Raw genomic sequence first — 22,257 nt, forward strand, 5'->3', positions numbered from 1 at the left:
TCTTCTGCGCCCTGCTGTGTGCCCAAACTGCTGTTTATGCCACATGTATGACACTGGTGTATCCGGGATAACGTATGTAATGTCATATGTAGGTATAAACTGATATTAGGGTACAGCCAGACACAGAAGGGAAAAGGGTTATTTGGTTTTTGGATGCCATGAAACTTTTGCAGAATTAAAATGCCAGTAAAGTGGAATCCCCTGATTTGAGACCTTATTTTGGAAACTACACCCCTGAAGGATTTATTCAGAGGTGCATAGAGCATTTTAACCCCCAAGGGTTGCTATAATTTATTATCTATAAATGAATACGAAGTTGATTGTGAAAGGTGAAATTTTTTCCAGGAATCCGTCATTTCAGTGCCTAATATTTTGTGCCTGACTTGTATGAGATGAACGCTCTAAAAGCTCTTGTGCCCGGGATACCCGCTTAACAGTTTTTGGAGTGTGTATCTCTGCTGAAGTTGGGCACAACATATCGGGCACTGAAATGGCGAATCTCTGTAAAAATTTCATTTTTAACTTCTCATCAGCTGCGCACTCATTTCTGAAAACTAAATAAATGCAACACTCAAGGATTAAAAATGCTCGCTACGCCACTTAATAAATCCCATCAGTGGGCTAGTGTCCAAAATGGGGTGACATGTCTGCGGATACCACTTTATTGTCAATTCAGGAGCTGTATATGTGTCCCCCCATCCCCAATATTTTGCATATACTTTGCATACCAACCTTTTATGTGGTACAGTATCAGTCAGATATAGTACATCTACCACATTACCCATGTCCGATATTTACAGTTCTGTTTTGTATTGGCTAGTACTGTTATTAACCAAGTGTCTGTTTTCCTTAAAGAGGCTCTATCACTGGGAAAAGTCATTTTTAACTAATCACATCCTTGCATAGCCTTTAGAAAGGCTATTTCACACCTGCCTTTAGTATGTAGATTGCCTCAGTGCTTTCTGAATAAGTCCGTTTTTATTCATATGCTAATTAGACTGTTGCACGATACAGCGTGCACTCCTCTCCTGTTGTTTCCTATGGGAGGCTGCTGCTGACTCAGCTTCCTGTTTGCACACACACATAGGAGATAATAGGAGAGAGGAGGCTGCTGGGAACTTCCTGTATTGGCTGAAAGCTCATTAGCATATTAATAAAAACAGACTTATTCAGAAACCATTGAGGCAATTTACATACTAAAGGTAGGTGTGGAATAGCATCTCTAAAGGCTATGAAAGCATGTGTTTAGATAAAAATGACTTTTCCCAGTGATAGAGCCCCTTTAACAAGTGTTTGATGTTGTAATTGTCTTGTGATCTATGTGACGCGTAACTATATGTCAGCTCAGCAAGATGGCGCTTACATCTTGAACTACACCCGTAGTCATGTGCAAAAGCAGGATGAGAGAAAGAGGAACCTCAGACAATTCAGCCAACAGCAAGTCAACACATATATGTTAACTCCTCCATAAGATGCTATATAAGATGATGTTTGTAGTAAATAAAGGGGAAGTTGTGTCCACCCTGACTGAGTGCAGAGTGTCATTTCTTTGAGCGCGTTCCTTGTCCCTGCAGAATTAGGAAACCAGAAACCAACCTGAGATACTATTTATGTATCAATCCAAAACACCAGTTTAGAACTGACGTCTGTAGAAGCTGATCAGATTAGTCTGATCATGCTGAATGGGTGTTATAAGATTATTTACATTGAGATACTCTTAGAAAACCTTGAAATCTCTTACCCACCACAGAGGTCAAACTTACTGGCCTATACAGTCATGGCCAAAAGTTTTGAGAATGATACAAATATAAATTTTTACAAAGTCTACTGTTTCAGTTTTTCTAATGGCAATTTGCATATACTCCAGAATGTTATAAAGAGTGATCAGCTTAACAGCAATTACTTGCAAAGTCAATATTTGCCTAGAAAATGAACTTTATCCCCCCAAACACATTTCAACATCATTGAAGCCCTGCCTTAAAAGGACCAGCTAACATCGTTTCAGTGATTGCTCCATTAACAAAGGTGTAGGTGTTGATGAGGACAGGGCTGGAGATCAATCTGTCATGATTAAGTAAGAATGACACCACTGGACACTTTAAAAGGAGGCTGGTGCTTGGCATCATTGTTTCTCTTCTGCTAACCATGGTTATCTCTAAAGAAACACGTGCAGTCATCATTGCACTGCACAAAAATGGCCTAACAGGGAAGAGTATCGCAGCTAGAAAGATTGCACCTTAGTCAACAATCTATCGCATCATCAAGAACTTCAAGGAGAGAGGTTCCATTGTTGGCAAAAAGGCTCCAGGGTGCCCAAGAAAGACCAGCAAGCGCCAGGACCATCTCTTAAAAGTGTTTCAGCTGCGGGATCGGGCTACCAGCAGTGCAGAGCTTGCTCAGGAATGGCAGCAGGCAGGTGTGAGTGCATCTGCACGCACTATGAGGTGGAGACTCTTGGAGCAAGGCCTGGTCATTTTCTCTGATGAATCCCCTTTTCAATTGTTTGGGACATCTGGAAAACAGCTTATTCGGAGAAGACGAGGCGAGCGCTACCACCAGTCTTGTCTCATGCCAACTGTAAAGCATCCTGAAACCATTCATGTGTGGGGTTGCTTCTCAGCCAAGGGAATCGGCTCTCTCACAGTCTTGCCTAAAAACACAGCCATGAATAAAGAATGGTACCAGAATGTCCTCCAAGATCAACTTCTCCCAACCATCCAAGAGCAGTTTGGCCATCAACAATGCCTTTTCCAGCATGATGGAGCACCTTGCCATAAAGCAAAGGTGATAATTAAATGGCTCAGGGAACAAAACATAGAGATTTTGGGTCCATGGCCTGGAAACTCCCCAGATCTTAATCCCATTGAGAACTTGTGGTCAATCATCAAGAGACAGGTGGACAAACAAAAACCTACTAAGGGCTCATTCACATCAGCGTTCTCCTCTCCGTAGTTCAAGTTTCCGTTTCCTGCCTAAAACAGAGGCAGGAGACGGAAACCTGCAGGAGACTTTCTCACCCATTCATTTGGGTGAGAAAGCTGTCTGGCCGTGAGCGGCAGTGAGCGTTTTGCGCTCTCCGCCGCGAAACCGGGTTTTTTAATCCGGACACAGAGTCGGACATGCAGTACTGTGTGTCCGGATTAAAAAATCCGGTTTCGCGGTGGAGAGCATAAAACGCTCACCGCCGCTCACGGCCGGACCCGGTCTGAGCTTTCCGACTTCTGGCATGCAGAAGACGGAAAGCTCAGAACGGACAGGTGAACGCTAGTGTGAACCTAGCATAATTCTGACAAAATGCAAGCATTGATTGTGCAAGAATGGACTGCTATCAGTCAGGATTTGGTCCAGAAGTTTATTTTAGCGCATGCCAGGGAGAATTGCAGAGGTCCTGAAGAAGGGTCAACACTGCAAATATTGACTTGCTGCATTCACTCATTCTAACTGTCAATATAAGCTTTTGTAACTCATAATATGATTGCAATTATATTTCTGTATGTGATAAAAACATCTGACAAACACACATAAAAACCAAGGGGCAGCAGATCATGTGAAAATATAATATTTGTGTCATTCTCAAAACTTTTGGCCATGACTGTAGTTTCCAGGCTCACTTTCAGACCTTTTTTCAACATTGGCACCACATTTGCTATGCGTCAATCATGTGGAGCAGACCCAGTCTAACTGCTGTGAAGTGTGAGAGGAAAGATACTTGTTTTTCATGCCTCCCATGTGAAGAAAGCTGCGCATAAACTTGTTCATATCCCATGTCAGTCGATTCGATATTGGAGTGCAGACCTGCACTCTTAAACTTTATCATCTCTTAGACGGCAAATTCCATTACACTAAAGGCAGACTCCTGAACCTTTACAGTGCTATAGTTTAATCTTCTTGGCCCTAAGCCAGACAAGGGACAGCAGCAATTCTTTGTTTGAAACTGTATACTAATAGTTGGAATCATATTCTGTAAATTATTAACTCAAGGGTACAATTCTATATTATAGCTTAGCAACCCTTACCAAAAATGGTAAACCTGTTACTTAAGTGTCCCCGGAGTATAATATAGTAACTCATTGTTCAAGGGTAAATATGCTATCAGTAAACATTGGGAACAAACAAAAACAAAGGTACAGGATGAAGACAACCGTCTACAGCTTCAGCTCATCTTTCCTCTAAGTGGCTCCTAATGTTCTGGAAATGGGTGGATAACATTGTATCCATTAGAACAAGTCTTCCTAAAATGCTGATGCTGTTTGGACTATACCACCAAGTGATGGCCTAGCAGGATTGTGATTTACCTAAACCTAGACCCGAAGTGGACTGTGCGCTAGTTACCCATGGGTGAACCCAATTTATGCCAATCAATTTTAAGTTAGCAGATCCAACCAAACAAAAAAGTTTACCTGTTATTTTTTCCAAACCTGAAATCTTGCTATCTCAGAGTAAATACCCCCCCCCCCGGTAAACTGTATTTATGTCAGTGAGTTGAGGAAATTAAATAAATGAGAAATACTGAACATACTTATTGTTTCTCTGCGTACTAGTTTTATTTAGTATATTATCACACTTGGCTCACTGACAGGGTATGTTAACACGGTGGAATGTGGTGCTGTAAATAAGGGACATGCTCGATCCTTAAATCCCATTGAAGTAAATGAGGGACTGTAAATTCTAAATCCTGAAGCTGGATTTCAGAATATATAAATATAGAGGGGGAGGGGTTAATATTTCTTTTAGGATCAGCTCACACTGAGTTTTTTGCAGGCGGATTTTGAGGCAGAATCAACCTCAAAATCTACATGAAAAAAATCGCCTCCCATTCATTTCAATAGGAGACATTTGCAGTTTTTTTCCGCTAATGATTTTTTTCAGCTAGCAGAAAAAATAAGCAACATGACCTATCTTCAGGCGGATTCCGCGGCTGACTCAGCTACAGCTCAGGATTCCCTCCTTATCAGACCCATTCATCCAGGCCTAATCAGGAGCGAGATGCCAATGCACTGCAGCGGTATCCCATCGCGGCTAGCAACGTGAAAAAGCCGGCGGAGAAAAAAGGAAGCAGGATTTTGGGGCCTCTTAGTTCTGTTCTGCCGGACTCAGGTGGCAATATTCAGGCTGGGTAACCTGGTCCGTACAACCAAACTAACCTAAGCTATGTAACTACATCCACCCCACAGACCGGGGCAAAGTTATCAAGACCGGTAAGAAAGACTTATTACAATAGCCAAATAGTCTAAAGGCAAAACTGTCTTAGTTGGCCATAGCAACCAATCACAATGCAGATTTGCGTGGTTGCTAAGGGCGGCTAAAACTATTTTCTTTTTAGACAATTTAATAAATCTCTGGTGTGAATAAGACCTTAGAGCGAATCACTCCCAGGCCCCATCTGCCCTGCTCTCCAGTTACAAGGGCTTACAAGGAACTTTGCTGGAAGGGTCTGTGTATACTGGAGGCAGGAGCAATACTCTGCATGGCGCTGCTTCTGAGGGCACCCCGGCTGTCATGTGGCCAGTTTTCTCAGACGCCAGCCTAGTGCAGTCATGTCCCCTCCTTCCCCAGCTTATATTTTTGGCTCGCCATGAGCTGCCTCCCGTGTCCTGGTTACAGGTCTCGTCCCCAGCCATTGGCTCCTCAGTCTCCCGGGCGCACACGGCCGTTCTCAACGCTTCCCCTACTTCCCAGCAGTGACGTCACTCCCAGGATGCAGCGCGCAGCTGTCAGTGCAGGAAGATGGCGGAGGGCGGAGTGGTTGATCTGGAGACTCAGAGATCCGAAGTGTCAGCGCTGCTGAAAACCCCTCTTCGGAGAGGGGACACCTGGTAAGCGGTGCAAAGGCTAGTAGGGCCCCGGGCGGAACCGACAGGAGGGCGTAGAATCAAGGCAGGCGCGCTGTCGGGGGCGTAGATGTGGAAGACGGGTCGTGAGTGACAGTGAAAACATCTGTATCATGCCTGGCACTGAGCGCTGCAGCCGGGCACCGGGGTCACCTGTTCATTGTCACTCATCCGCATCCAGTGCTGAGGCCTGAGAATGCCGGTGCCTGGCCTACAGTTGTACCGGCCGAGGGGCCTGCGGGACCACACTGCTGTCACCACCCGCCAGCCTCTGCCTGTTACACCTGTCACATGTATGCTCCAGCTGTCCACTGCTACACTGCTGTCACCATACACGGCGCCTGTCACCCCAGTACTGCGGGTCGCACACACCTATCCTCATCTCACTACCGGTATATTTACTACACCTATCACTACAGTACTACACCTACCTCACTGTAACCTAATATTACCCCTATCACTACAGTAATAGACCTGCCCCACTGTCACCTAACATTACCCCTATCACCACAGTACTACACCTACCTCACTGTAACCTAATATTACCCCTATCACTACAGTAATAGACCTGCCCCACTGTCACCTAACATTACCCCTATCACCACAGTACTACACCTACCTCACTGTCACCAAACATTACCCCTATCACTACAGTACTACACCTGCCCCACTGTCACCAAACATTAACACAGTACTACACCTGCCCCACTGTCACCTAACATTACCCCTATCACCACAGTACTACACCTACCTCACTGTCACCAAACATTAACACAGTACTACACCTGCCCCACTGTCACCTAACATTACCCCTATCACCACAGTACTACACCTACCTCACTGTCACCAAACATTAACACAGTACTACACCTGCCCCACTGTCACCTAACATTACCCCTATCACTACAGTACTACACCTACCTCACTGTCACCAAACATTACCCCTATCACTACAGTACTACACCTGCCCCACTGTCACCAAACATTAACACAGTACTACACCTGCCCCACTGTCACCTAACATTACCCCTATCACCACAGTACTACACCTGCCCCACTGTCACCTAGCATTACCCCTATCACTACAGTACAACACTTACCTCACTGTCACCTAACGTTACCCCTATCACTACAGTACTACACCTACCTCACGGTCACCAAACATTACCCCAATTAGTACTAACAGTACTACACCTGCCCCACTGTCACCTAACATTCCCCTATCACCACAGTAATAGACCTGCCCCACTGTCACCAAACATTACCCCTATCGCCACAGTACTACACCTGCCCCACTGTCACCTAGCATTACCCCTATCACTACAGTACAACACTTACCTCACTGTCGCCTAACGTTACCCTTATCACTACAGTTCTACACCTACCTCACTGTCACCTAACATTACCCCTATCACTACAGTACTACACCTACCTTACTGTCACCTAACATTACCCCTATCAGTACTAACAGTACTACACCTACATCACTGTCACCTAACATTACCCCTATCACCACAGTAATAGACCTGCCCCACTGTCACCAAATACTACCCCTATCACTACAGTACTACACTTACCTCACTGTCGCCTAACATTACCACAGTACTACACCTACCCCACTGTCGCCAAATACTACCCCTATGACCACAGTACTACCATCCCAGTGCTGCAGCTGGTCCACTGTCACCTTACCCTACACCTATAATGTCAGCATTACAGGGAACCTATATCTATATTACTCCCACCACAGTAGTACAGCTCTCACAGCATCCCCTGCTCTTGTCACCAAAGTATTACAGCTAACCTATTTCTACCCCAATGTCTCTTTCTGACGTGTCACCCCTGTACTACATCTGTTACACCCCCAACTCAGCTGTCACCATACACATGTTTCTACTACATCAGCGACACAAAGACCCCTCTTTCATTCTAAACTGTCACCCCATAACTACAGCTAGCATATACTCACCACACAGTTACTATATTAACTATACCTGGTATTTCATTAGTAAAACTAGCAGACATCTACTCTACTGTCCTCTTATTTACTGCGCCTGTCACTGCAGCAGTACAGACAACCCATATTCATCACACTACAGCAGCTAACCTACAGCACGTGTTACTCCTGCACATCAGTACTTCATCTATCACGTTGTGTTTAACACGCCGAACATTTGGTGTGCTACTCCTTTTTTATAGCCATTACTTTGTAACGACTGTGGCACTCGCTACATCTATATCTTACCATTAACAAATGAAAGCGTTTTTTTTGTATCAAATGTGCATGAGAATGATATTGGAAACGTAATCAGATTGGTAATCTCTCTGCTCGCTAGCATTGCCATGTCACCAACGGACATGAAGTTATTTCCTGGGACTAAGTAGCTGTGTTTTAAAAGTCCTGCACAACCCCTTTTAATTGTTCTGTTGACATGGCTGTTGTTTTAATGGTCCATGTGAGCGATCTAAGAACAGATAGAATAAGCTATTTCACAGCAGTTGTAAGGCTAACCCACACTTGTACTTTAATAGAACAATGGTTGAGTTATGTAATACTGTAAAGCATGTATTTTTTGAAGTGGTAAGGCTACTATAGGCCAGTTTTTGGCACAAATTAGAGTTGTCCAAGATAGGGGAAGGTTAAAAAATAAAGTTTAAAAAAATTCCCTGCTGCTCCTGGGGGGTCTTCTTCTAGTTAAAATCCTGCCTTACGTGACTGTTGAGACAAAGCAGCAGCCCTAGGAAAGGACATGGGACATCACTACCTGTGTTGCCTCCTTTCCTTCGGCCACTCATTGGACTTAGCGGTCACGTGCAGTAGGGACTTCTGTCCATACAAGACCCCAGAGCAGCAGGACCTCGGACCGCAGTAGAAGACATCCGGTAAGTATGGGGGTTTTTTTGTTTGCTTTTTTTTTTCTTTTATTCACCTTCCCCAGGCACATTCCAAAACAAACACATATCCTGGACAACCCCTTTAAGACAGGTTTTCAGTACGTTTAGCTTCATTAATCTACTATAGTACTTCCAAGTCATATTGAAAATGCAGTCCAGTCTGCAGGCAGGATTTCTTGAGCAGATTGATATATGTAGTAATTTTGCTAGAAACGTACCATTAGTTGTCTTATATTCATGTATATCTCCGCTCTTTCTGTGCTTCTGAGTCCAGGGGGCTATCCTACTAATGATTGACAGCCTCTCCAGTGCATACAGAGGTAGCAGACATTTACATGATAGTTTTGGCATCTTGCAATTTATTCAAGATGTTTACAGCTAATGTAAGAAGTATCATATTCCTCTTGGGTAGCAGTGATTTTTGCTTTACAGTCTTTACACAGAGTCCATCTTTCTAGTAACAGTGGAATTAGCCCATGAAAAAGAGTAGTACTGTGTCTGCAGGGGGACAAATCTCTGAGATTGTAAGGGAGCTTTCACACAGAGTTTACGCTCCGCTCATTCAGACACGTAAACACGTGTCAAAGTGACCGCTGTATAACACAATCCCATAGACTTCAATGTGTGTCGGTCTTACGCACGCTACACATTGAAATCAGTGGGTTTAAAAGCCTCCCATTGATTTCAACGTTTAGCGCGCGGAGGAGCGGCACACATTGAAGTCTATGGGATTGTGTTTTACAGCGGTCACTTTGACACGTGTTTACGTGTCTGAATGAGCGGAGCATAAACTCCGTGTAAAGGCTCCCTAAGAGCTGCATATACTACAGTTCCATAGAGTTAAGGTGCAGGCGGCTGCTAAAATTCACCCAATGTGAAAGTGGCGACAACGTTGTAGAACTTTACATTTTCAGAGAGGGCCAGTAGGGGCCAGATATCTTTTCTTTCAATAAATTAAATGTTCCTTGATAAATCAAGTTTTGTCTTATGGTAAGTTTTGTTTCAAAATCTGAAACAATAAAGTGTGACAAGTACCGTATGTAAGATATGGAAGAAATCTTTTTTTCTTGGTCTGAGCATTTCAGAACACAGCATGGTATAATGGTTAGATCATTGCTTCTGTTGCTCCAGGAGATTGACATTGTGAAACTTAGTGTAAATTATATATTGTAGATGTTAGTGTATTGTTTTTAATGGCCTTTCCTCCTAGTCCAGTACCTGGAATAAAGAATATATTTGCTGTATGTATGTAGTTATTTAGTTTGTAGCATGGCTGTCCCAGATGTGAGATTCTTCTGTTTTGCAGGGGATGACCGAAACACTGCCACACCTGTCCATAGGCTGTGCGTGGTATTACTGTTCAGTTCTGTTTACCTTAATTGGTATATGCTGCTATAGTCGATGCAATCCAGTAAAGAAAGCCGCTATGACAACTTTCCATGCTTTTTGCAGGCAACCCACTGCTTCGTATTACAGATTGAAGGAAGAAGGCTTGCTTCATCTGCCATTGTTCATGTAGTGTCCTGCTATTGGTCATGTAGCCATTGTCATTTATAGACGAGATAAGGGCTTATCAGCCCAGTACTTCAGAACAGTAGTTACCATATATAACAACATCTCCTTTTAGAAACATGTTTTTATTCTCAGGGAGGGAGGGGGCAAGTGTGTAATGTAAAACATAAGAACATAATACAGACCCCACTAACAAAATGCAAACATTGACACGTGTAAAGTTTACTTAAACATCTATTGCTATGTCTTAGTTGCTCTGTTTTTTGTCTTGGTATTGTTATATTGGGAAGAGTTCAAAAACAACAAGAATAGAACATAACGTCCTGTTTAGTACAGTGCTATGTGTTTTCTGTGCCAGACTGATAAACGGCTTCACTCTTTTTATGGAAAAAGTTTTGTTTTGCATATTTTTAAAATTCTATAGGAGTGGGAAATAGCTTTCCTAGGCCATTGAAATCTCCTTTAGGCTAAAGCCCCACGTAGTGAAATGCAGCAAAGAAAGCTATGGGAAAAAAAACGCAGCAGCAATCCAATGCATTTTTTTTCTGCAGCTGTTGAAAAACACATCATGTTAAATTTTCTTACAGAAATGGTTGTGTTTCCCCTGTAGATTTAAGAAGGGACGAAAAACCACAAAGAAAAAAATGCAATAAAAGCTACGGGAAAAAATGCAATAAAATGCTGCATTTTTCGCTGCAGTTTTTCTTCACTTATTAAATCTATAAAAGTAAAGTACAGGTCATTTTGCCACTGACTGAAGGCTTGTTCCCATTGTGTGTATTTACATAGTGCTGCTTTCGTTTTGATATTTATTAAATCTCTAGGAAAACACTGACAATTCCACTGGTAAAATTGACATGCGTTTTTCAAACCAGCTTTTCTGCAGCTATTTTTTCCACAATGTGTTGATGTGCTTTAAAGGACCGTCAATATATAGGTCATGCTGTATATTTGCCTAGGACAATGGATCTCTCCGTACAACCTTTCTTCACTGCCATTTTGCACCACAGTCATGTGAATGTAGATTAAGGCCACAAGTGTTAGATCCACTGCAGCATGCCTACCACAGTAGACCCCTCAGCAAGAAAGATCCAGAAACTACTGCTTAGGGTCAAGGCTCTAAGTGGTGTCCCACAGAAGAAAAAGCGATGCAGGTAAAACCGCGGCGCCCAAGCATCGCTGTTCTTCACACGGCACTTTAGACCGAAAATTCGCAAAGGTTCTCTCTGCAGACTTTCTGTTTCAATTCTAGCTATAGGGAAACTGCCAGTGTTTCCGTAGATAGAATTGTCTATGGTAATACCACATAGACTTATATGAGTAAAAGGAAAAATGTTAGTCACTTATATTTGACATTAAAGGGGCTCTATCAGCAAAATTTTGCTGTATGAGCCCCACGTATGCCTGAATAGCCTTTAAAAAGGCTATTCAGGCACTGCTAATCTAATTTTAAACCCCCCACCCGTTTTAAAATAAAACTATAAAAACATATATGTAAATGATACCTGAACATGCACGCTGGGCGGTCGTGCATGATCCGACGTCCTCTTCGGTCCCTCCTTCCTCTTCTTTCTTCTTCCAGCGACGTCCTCCTCTTCTGGATCTTCTCCGCCTTCATCTTCTGTTTTTCTGGCGGGTTGTGTTCAAATCCCGCGCGTGCACAGTAACGCTCCCGCTGGAGCGCAACTGCGCACGCGCCGCCGCCATTTTTGTTGTAGTTCTAAGTATCCTTAGAACTACGTGAGTATGCGCAGAACGCTCGCAAACGTCCTCATATCCGGAAGAAAAGAAGATGAAGGCAGCGAAGAGCCAGGACAGGAGGATGTTGCTGGAAGAAGAAAGAAGAGGAAGGAGGACCGAAGATGACGTCGGATCGGACACAACCGCCCAGCGTGCACGATCAGGTATGATTTACATATATGTTTTTATAGTTTTATTTTAAAACGGGCAGGGGGTTTAAAATAACATTAGTGGTGCCTGAATAGCCTTTTTAAAGGCTATTCATGCATATGTGGGGCTCATACAGCATAATTTTGCTGATAGAGCCCCTTTAAAAAGGATAAGCCAGGAAAACCTCTTCAATATATTTCGGAAAACACCTTAAATAACCACTTGTAATAATGGGTAAGGAATACAGATAAGACCTCAATGGTGAAAAAGAGGAATTGGTTCGTACTACCAACTATTGCTCTGTTTCACCAGTGAGGTCTTATTTGTACTCGATACTCATCATTAGAAGGGTTTTTTTTTTAAGGTGTTTTCCAAAATATATTGAAGGGGTTTTCTTTATTTGTATTCCTTGGGGGCGTTCACACTTGCGTCCCTGTATGCCCTGTATCAGTCCGTCGGGTTTCCGTCCTAATCCCAGGCCAAACTGCACAGGGGACGGCTTCCAAATGAATGGGTTTTAAAACTGACTGCCGGGAAGCTGTCCCCTGTCCAGTTTCCTTGGGGAATAGGACGGAAACCCGGGGTCAGATATTTAGTTTTCTTAACTGTTGGTACTAATACTACAAACTAGTCTGCATTTATTCCCAATCCTTTTCCCATTTCAGTAGTATGCATGACATATGCTAAAAGTTTTCAGAAACTGATAAAAGTAAGCTGTATAAAAGATTTATACTTATGGAAATGAGCTATTTTGTCAGTTATATTATTCATTAGGTAGAATGCGTGCTTGTTTTATTGCTGTAAGGTGACACAGCTCTGTGGGATCTCAAGTCAAAGAGTATCACGCTGTTCTTGGTGAAAGTGAAATGTTAAATGTTTTGCGCATTCAAAGTCTTTATAGTTTATGCAGTTTTGTTATTTGGGAGCCGTGTCTCAAAGCCAGGATGCTTGCCATTCACGACAACCACTTACATAACTATATTGTAGGAAGTAAGTGCTTTCTGCGAGGCAAAAATATATCAGTATATAGCCATATGTGCACCTCCTTCTTTATTTAGATACCACTATACCAATATGCAGCGCCACTACAGGGGAACAATAGTATTGCAGGGTGCCCATTAAAATCAAAAGACTTTGTGTAATGGATATGTGTACTGAGTCACCCAAAGTAAGATCTAAATCTGATGAGCTTGTTATATGAAAGCTATTTGACCAAACAAGCATGAGACTGTATGTAGTTGCTGGAAACAGAAGTCCCCTAAATCTTTTTATGGACTTTTCAATACCTCAGAGAAAGGAACTCAGCAATTTGTATACTGTAATAAAAAACACTTCACTGAACATGAAACCCATAATGAATTATTTTGTTAGAATCTTCACCCTACCTTTATAATACCTTTTTACATTCTAGTGGTCTCCAGTCTACCTTGTATTAGAAGGCCGTTCATCTTAAAGGGGTAGTCGAGTAATTAAAGTTTATTCCCCATTCATAGATGGGAATAAAAATCTGCCTGCTAGGGCTCCCACCAATCATGAGAACAGGGACCCTGTGTGCCCCATATGAATGGAGTGGTAGTTCTTCTGTGGGACTGCCGAATAGAAGCCGAGCAGTTCCTTAGAATTAAATTGAGTGTCACAAAATGGTGCACATAGGACTTGTGTTCTTGTGACTGGTAAGGGTGCTAGAAGTTGGACCGCCACTGATCAGACAGTTATCCAATAACCCATGAATAGGTGACGACTTATTACCAGAGTACCCTTTTTAATGGCTGCCATGTAATACTACGCTTTTCTTGTAGCATCCAGCAGAGGAAACGTGCCTGTCCAGCTGCGTTTTTTTCCAGCAAAGTCAACTGTTTGCATTGTAGGAATTTATTAATGTGAAAATTTTTCTGCAGATTGATTGACAGTGTTTCAGTTGTCACTTAACACCCCTAAGCCCTATCATGCATGCTTGGCTTAGCCTTCAAATTCACTGACTTTTATGTGCTTTTGGCCAAGTCATGCAGAATGGCAAAAGTGGCATCAGCAATAAAAGATATGAAGAACCTGCTATGGAAATTGGTTTGAGAAACACTACACGTGGAGAATTTTATAAAAATTATATTACTGTGCTTTCTCCCTTAAAGATGACATACGTCATCGGTTAGAGGCGCTGTCGCCCTAAGAATTTTTTGGATAACCAAATCCATTCAGTCAATCCAAAGACATAAGCCCTTTTAGTGTTGATGCCAAGTGGGCAGTAACAATGTGATGTCCCTTGGGGCAACATCTCTGATGTATGTCATGCCATGTTACTGACTGCTTGGCTAATAGATCCTACTTTGAATAAACACTAAAAGGGCTTATATTTTTGAAACGGGGAACAGATTTGAATAAACAAAGGACAAGATTGCCCATCAGATAAGGTGTGACATTGGGATTTAAGACCCAGTGACAGATTGTCTCATGAGCCATGTCCTCCTTCCTCCTCCTCCTTACTGTCCTGTGTCTGGCTGTAAGACAGCTTGGTGGAGCAGAAGTCTTCCTCCTCTGCTCCCTTAATAGTAAGGTACAAAGATTGTCAAGCGCTGCCACTTCACCAGCCAAAAATGATAACGCTCATTAGGAAATTCTGCAGAATTTCAACAAAATTAGTTTTTTCAGGAACATGCAAAATATGCTGCAGAGTGACCTGGGGAAGTTTTTACTTTTTACTTTTCGTTTCTATGTTTGGTTCCCTTTACCATAAATGATCTGATGGTCCCTGTCATGAGTATTTTGTATCGTACATGCAGAGTTGTCACTGCCCTAAGTATAAGTCATCCTGTACATTTAGTGCCAAGGGTGCGCCCTGCATGTTCCCATCCCTGACACTAAATATACAGCTTAGTCATAAAGCCATTATAAGACTGTTAGTAAATTATTGTCATATTTATTGAGACCTATTTAAGGACACTAAAGACTATTAAAGGACTTATAAGGAGATAAAAATGAATGGAAAGTAACAGGAGCAATTTCTTAGTATGTTTGACCAGTTTATTATTCTCGCGTACAGAGATTACCGGTAATATAGGAATTTACCAAAGTACAGTCAAACCATGCATTTTTTTTTGTGCTTTTTGTTTTCTCTTTGGTTACTAAGAATTTGCATCATCAATCTTTAGCAGTTCCTTATTTCAGCTAAACACTTATCAGTCCACACCCCCCCCCCCCCCCTGTAATCTCCATCTTCTACTGCACCTCTTTTTGATAGTGTAGTTCTAACAAAGATATATACTCTGGCACGGTTCACATCTGCATTTGGGCTATTCCATTCCCCTCTCCACATGAAATATGCACAAGGAGCACTTTTCTCTCTGCATTTTTTTGTGCAGAAACCACACGGACCCCATTATAGTCTATGGGGTCCGCCAGTTTCCTAATGTAACCATTTTTTATGTGGATAGGTTTCCATTCTTGGAGTCCCCGAATACAGGTGTGGACCGGGTCTTAGTAAGTTTCCTTTAATTTGATAACGCATACTGTGGGAGTCTACGGTTGCTATTAAATGTCATTTTTTACTTGTGTCTATATCTACATGTGCAGTTTTTATTTCTACATGTTAGACAGTGAAATTTTCTAGCACTGACTAAAATACCAGACACGGGTATCACGAGTAAGAAGAAGGGGTAATACCACGATTAATTGAGCATTTTACCTCTATTAAGATTAATGAATAACTTTAGGATACTCCCCTTTTTACATGCCATGTCCCTTATTTATATGCCACACTGTGCCCCTGAATTTTGGTTATTCATGCATCAGCAATCCTGATTGTAAATATAATTGTCTCCAACAAGGATGTCTATTGTCTTTAGAATACCATGAGATAGACATCTAGGATGTGTATTTGAGACATGTGCTGATGGCTGCCATTTTGATTGATACCATGCGGCTACCATGAGGTCACTGACTCCATTTTAGAGTAAAACTAGCCTACAGGGGGGTGTGACCTCTCTCCAGTTTCTTATCCAATAGATATGCATCAGGGCTATTGTTACAAACTTCTCCACCAATGGATGTATGCTAATTATACTAGCCAATCCTGTTCTGTCTATGCCATGTGATATATACTTTGTTCTAGCCACCATTAAAGCAGAATCCATTTTGATACACGACCACCATGTGTCTTGTGGTTCTCCAGGTCAAAGATGGCGGAGGCCGATCTTGGCCTGTTAATTAATTTTCCTTTACAGACAGCATATCTCTGGGGTATTATGATTCCCCCGACAATATCTTTTAGCTAATGTCATTGTGAAACCATAGGACATGGATGCAAAATAATTCCAATAATCAATGTCAGCAAGTTCCTAATGATTAATTTAGCTGACTTTCAATTAATTGTCTCTCCCTATCTAATGGCTTTACATATTGGCCTCCAAGAGGCTTTGCGGAAAAGCAGCTTGTTTTGTTGCGTTTTTTTGAGCCAAATCTAAGAATGGCTACAAGTGGAATGGGAGATATATATAAAGTACTTATACTTGTACCTTCTGCTCAATCCACTCCTGTCTTTGGCTCAAAAAACTGCAACAAAATCTGCAACAAAATAAGCTGCACTTCTGCAACGTGGGGCCGTAGGCCAAACTCGTCTGTCTAAGCTCATTCAGCTAACCGCTATTTCTTCTGATGAATGTGTATGGGTTTTGAATGGGGAAAGCGCAGTAAGCTGCTGCCAGACATCTCTGTAAGCAGCATATCTTCCTTGTGAATAAGGATTCAATTCAACACGCTTAATCATTTTTTAAATGTCTTCATATCTGAGTCAAAAGTTTAGTTTGCTTCATGCAGTTTGCTTAAAAGCGCAGATAAGGAAATTCTGTATGCAGGACTTTTTCTTCTAGCAGAATGTTGATGAAAGTAAGGGCTACCCAACAGACTCGGTTATAGTGCATGGGGTCCCCCATTAGATGGATACAGCTTTACTGTTTTAGTACATTCTAAGACATGAACCGAGCCTGCTTGTTACTATTACATGTCTCCAATAGTTGCTTCCCTGGATTCTGCAGTCTAAACTGATTATTGACTTGTTTGTTACTCATTGCAATCTCTTTGGTTTTTTAGGTACTTGATTGACAGTCGCTGGTTCAAACAGTGGAAGAAATATGTGGGGTTTGACAGCTGGGACAAGTACCAGATGGGAGATCAGAATGTGTATCCAGGTCCCATTGATAATTCTGGACTCCTTAAAGGTCATTCTCTTACATTTTTGACTCAGTCTAGCTATTTATGTGTAATATATATTTAATATACAGGTATATTAACATACCATGTATTTGCTATACTGCTGTATATGTTATTTTGTTTTGTTTTTTTCTTTTTCCTTTTAAAATGTTCTACAAAAATGAATGCCAGCAGAGGACTTTACTGTAGCACCCTTTTTGTCATTGACTTTCATTGTCCATCAGGTTAAGTCAGGCAGGAAAAATGTACAAATTTGAATACTGTTATTTTCCTGTAACAGAATAGAAGTGCATACATAGCGGGTTTCAGTTTTCCAGAACTGTACTGTTCGTGTTTTTGTTTTTCCTTTCCTTCTAGTAATGGAAGTCAAGAACATACCTTACATGCATTCCTTTTTTTTTTTTCATTTTATTGTAGTATATTTTTGTCCTCAAAACAAACCTTGACTGTATTGCACAAACTTGGCCTTGTATATCTGCCACATGCCTGATTATATCATGTTCAATTTTTCATAGCTCATATGACATAAACGGATGTAATAAAATAATTGAACTGAAATTTAATGTGCAACGATTTGTTGGAGAAAGTGCCAAACTGTGTACATATTTGTTACTGGTGTGGTTTCTCATGTTTAAATACTGACAGTCTCTTTCACAGATACTGATACACAGTCTCTCAAGGAGCATCTTATTGATGAACTTGATTACATTCTGTTGCCTACTGAGGGCTGGAACAAGCTTGTTAGCTGGTACACAGTTATGGAGAATCAGGAACCCATAGCTCGCAAGGTACAGTATGTCATTCATACCTATATTTTACCATATTTCTGTTTATAAAAGTTTGGTTTAGCTAGATTCCACATTATTAAAGAAGAACTCCATATAAAACAGTTGAGCTGTACCATGCCTAGAGAAGTGCCTGAGGACATGATTCACTGATATAATATCATTAAATATTGTAGTGCAGTTACACATGAATCCAGGCTTAAAGAGGAACTGTCACCAGGTCTGAAAAGCCCAATGACCTACAGCAGCTGATGCTGTCACCCTGAGCAATTTGGTGTTTTGTTTATCCAGAACCATTCAGCCATTCCAAAGACATCAGCCCTCTTAGTATAGGTTCATATGTACATGTATTGATGCATAAAATACAGCACAGAGAACCTGTCCCCAGATAAACCACAAGTAAACAAAATGCAGAAAGTGACGGTGCATTTATGTCATTGGGCTTGTCACACCTGGTTAGAGGTACTCATGGGAGTCTGTCAACACAGCAGTCTCTATTGAAGTTATAAGCACAGTCAGATATCTGCTGCTCCTGTGAATAAAATGCCTTTTTCCCTGCTTCCCGATTGGTGCCTCCATTGCTAATGAGCTGTTTGGTGCAACAAGAACATTACAGTTGCTTTCATCATGCCAAAGAGTTATGTTTTCATGCACCCGGTCTCTCCCTCCCTGCTGTGATTGACATGTACACTGCCTGGCCCTATCAGACATAGCAGGGAGGTAATTCTTTGGTGTGAAGAGAGCAACAGTGACATCCTCAGTGCTCCAAATTGTTCATTAATATATTAGAGGAAAAAGCTAATATCTCAGCAGTGGAGGCCCCGATAGGGATGCAGGATAGTGTTTTATTCACATGAACCCTGGTTATTGGCTTTCAGTTCATGCTATTTTTATATTAAATTCCACCCATGATTCATATTAGACAGAGTGACAAACAAGTCCTGGCCTACACAGGCCATCTTTCACGATCTAGATAGCCATAAAGCTTACTGTTTGATCAATAGCTATTTTTCCCAACTCCTCTGTCGTCTTCAATGAAAACATTCAAACGGGTCCTCGGCTTGTCATATGTTTGACAGACTGACCTTCCCAAAGTCCCTGGTTTCTAAGCAAGTCTGTGAAAGCGTAACCTACAGACCCTCATAGATTTATAGAGAAAAAAATAGCTTCTGTCTGTTGTGTGAATTGGCATGTCAGTCTGCCAACCCCATGATCAGCTGAGGACTTACTAACTAGAGGATCGTGCGAACACTGCTGCTGAGGCGCAGTGGGAATATCCTTTTCTTTATATATTCTTCCAAATAATCGAAGAGACCAGTAAATATACAGTCAGGGAGGCTGCTCTGTGATCTCCTCCATTATGTAGCAGGTTTTTTTTCCCCATGGACAGCCTGTGAGATACAAACTATGCTGTTTGAGTCCTACAGAAAGTTCTGTTGCCTGATATCCCTTGGTGACCCATTGAGAGACCAGAAAGCCATATTAGGGGAAGATGATGACTTTGAGGAATAAATAAGTTAGAAGTATTGGTAGAATAGATACATGCTGGAGGGCCTCTTTAATACATGACTTTCCATTTGCTGTTCATTAAAGTGCACTTTCAGCTAAAAATTACAACAACAACAAAAAGCTTGACAAAAAATTCCTAATCCTTATCCTTTCATCTGACAACTGTATTCAGTGCCAGTACAAGATAATATAAATAGGAATGTATATGTTGTGACATGGATGGGACTTGTAGCTTCACAACATCTGGAGAGTCCCAGGTTGCAGGACAAAGAAAGCTTTTTAAAGAAGCCTGCATAACATGGAGACCAGTCAGCTCTCTTGTGAATCCAGATAGCACAAAAAATTGTGCCAGAGGTAATATGCACATGCTTGTGAAAAAGCATAATGGTAGGTTTCCCAGAACCCATACATTTTTGTAAATGAGTCCGGGCTTATGGTCCCCCACACAGGTCCTTAATGGGCCATAGAAATCAATGCATCATTGTAGTCTCAATTAAAAACGTAGATCACATACTGACAAAACAAATAGCCATGTGCATGTAGTCTTATGGCAATTGGGCCCGGTTCACATCTGCGCATGGGTTTCCGTTAAGAGACTTCCCTTGGGGACCCCCCTTACGGAAACTTAATCTGCATTAAAAAAAAAAGTGGTTACCCAAGAAACCCGTGGACCCCATAGACTATAATGGGGTCAGTGTAGTTTCCACTCAAAAAATGCAGAAAGAAAAGTGCTGCTTGCAGGATTTTTCTCTCCGCGTGAACGGAATGGCCCAAACGTAGATGTGAACCGGGCCTTAGTGGTTCTCAAATAATACAAAGCAATTCTTATTCTGGAGCACTCTCCTGCTTTCCGCCGCCCCTCTTACAAGTGATTAATGGCTGCTGTCTATAGCTGCAGATACATGACAGCCATCAAGGTAAAGAACTTCTCTTCTCAATACTTAGGACTCATAGCTGTAGTCAAAGGGATGATTTTTTTTCTTTGTTTTCTTTGCTGTACTCTATTCTCTCTATACTATCCTCCTCTTAAATAACACAGGAAAGTATGATGACAGCTCTGAGTTAAAAAGATATATAGTACATAAATTATGCATGTGAACCTTGTAAAGACTGATTGAGTAGTATAAAGATCAGCATTGAAAGGTCCCAAGTGAACTACATGATGGTTAGGCTAGCTGGGTGATGTAGCCGAGTTACAGAAATGGAGGTGAATGTAATAGACAGTTTGAAAATAATACTCTAAGGCCCCACGTGGCATCCCGCAGCAAAAAAGCGCTCCAGGAAAAAACGCGGTGGCAATGTATCGTGGTTCTTCCCGTAGCGCTTTAGACAGAAAGTTTGTAGAGACACCGCACAGAACATGAGAGAGAAAAGTACTCCATGAACTACTTTCCTCTCCACATGACTCGAGCGGAAAACAAACGAATCCCATTATAGTCTATGGCGTCTGTGTACTTTCAGTGCTCACCGCTTGTCAATGCGTTTGGTATTCCACTTTGGGGGGGCCCCATGCGGACTCCCCGAACGGATTACCGAATACAGATGTGAACCAGTCCTGAGATTAGGTTTCTGAAATAATAAATAAATAATTCTCTATATGACGCCTCACATCAAAGCAGTGTATTCTTCCCTATGGCTGCCACCATATTTTTTCTCATTCCCTTTCCCTCCCTCTTATTCTATTTCATGGAAGCTAGGATGTTTAAAAGAAGGGCAGGGTTTGGTCTGCAGTAAGTGTGGCCATTTTGTTGGAAGTAAATGCCCCCCAATAACTGACAGCATGAAATGGATATGGATAGTACTACTGGTATCAGCCGTAGCATACACACAGTGACAACCCAGTGAGCCTGCCCGGTCACCCACCCATACACAGTAAAACAGGAAGCCACAAATATTTTAATAGAGTATATTGCAATATTAAGGGAAAAAAAAAATCAAATATTGTTTAGAAGCCTGGTGCTGTAACTGCCTCTGTACTAGCACTATAAGGATACACAAGTTATTTTGGATACATTCATATAGGATGTAACACAGTCACAGGTCTGAGTATTTTTCTGAGGCTTTTATATCCCGCACATGAAATCTATTTTACGTTTGCAGATTAATATTAATCATTGTTGTTCATTTACTTGTCTGTGTTCCACACTGAATCTGTTGCCAGTAAAGCACTTAGAATACTGTATAGCTACACTTGGCGATTATCTAGTCCTGTCGCTGACTTTGCGTTTTTTAGCTATTTCATTGCTGTATCCCACAGAGGCTTTTCTAATGTTTACATTTTATAGAGTATGATGCTAAAATATTCAAGATATTTGGAAGTGCTGAAAAGTTCAGTCTGCGCATGGATCTTATAATATTATACTGTATGTGTTGGATAATGCTGAGATGAATACCTGCTTAGAGATTTCTGATCTCTATGGTGAAACGCAGTTGGTCAAAGTAATTTTCAGAACTGGCAGACCAAGCCCCATTGTCAGTATCTGTTTACATCCAGCTCTACTATATGAGATCTTGTCTTATTGTGACAACCAGTGTTGATAAATAGTGAACAAATAGTAACAGGTGAAGGTTGTCGCGCTAAGGGAGCGTTCACACTACCGTCGGTGACCGACAGGTAGTGTCCGCTCCTAGTG

General features: G+C 41.7%; 1 protein-coding gene and 1 long non-coding RNA gene across 6 annotated transcripts in view; one reads left to right on the forward strand and one right to left on the reverse strand.

Moving 5' to 3' along the window:
• The first annotated feature begins 5,716 nt into the window (after positions 1-5,716).
• Positions 5,717-22,257, forward strand: part of USP15 (ubiquitin specific peptidase 15) — a 72,211-nt gene continuing 55,670 nt past the window's right edge. For 2 of the 4 annotated variants that reach the window (XM_075274326.1, XM_075274328.1), the window contains exons 1-3: positions 5,717-5,816; positions 17,211-17,338; positions 17,976-18,118. In XM_075274326.1, the coding sequence (XP_075130427.1) occupies positions 5,728-5,816; positions 17,211-17,338; positions 17,976-18,118 (360 nt within the window). In that variant the 5' untranslated portion in view covers positions 5,717-5,727. The remainder of the gene's footprint in view (positions 5,817-17,210; positions 17,339-17,975; positions 18,119-22,257) is intronic. The other 2 variants (XM_075274327.1, XM_075274329.1) reach the window with 1 other exon arrangement.
• Positions 6,304-6,932, reverse strand: LOC142204968 (uncharacterized). 2 transcript variants are annotated; one of them, XR_012716166.1, is made up of 6 exons: positions 6,834-6,932; positions 6,702-6,795; positions 6,617-6,663; positions 6,532-6,578; positions 6,400-6,493; positions 6,304-6,352 (listed from the first exon to the last, which is right to left on the reverse strand). It is a non-coding gene; the product is annotated as an uncharacterized LOC142204968 (long non-coding RNA). The 2 variants fall into 2 exon arrangements; XR_012716165.1 differs by lacking the exons at positions 6,617-6,663; positions 6,702-6,795; positions 6,834-6,932 and having other exon boundaries at positions 6,532-6,602.

This window comes from Leptodactylus fuscus, chromosome 5 (assembly GCF_031893055.1).
Source record: "Leptodactylus fuscus isolate aLepFus1 chromosome 5, aLepFus1.hap2, whole genome shotgun sequence".
Lineage (NCBI taxonomy): Eukaryota > Metazoa > Chordata > Amphibia > Anura > Leptodactylidae > Leptodactylus > Leptodactylus fuscus.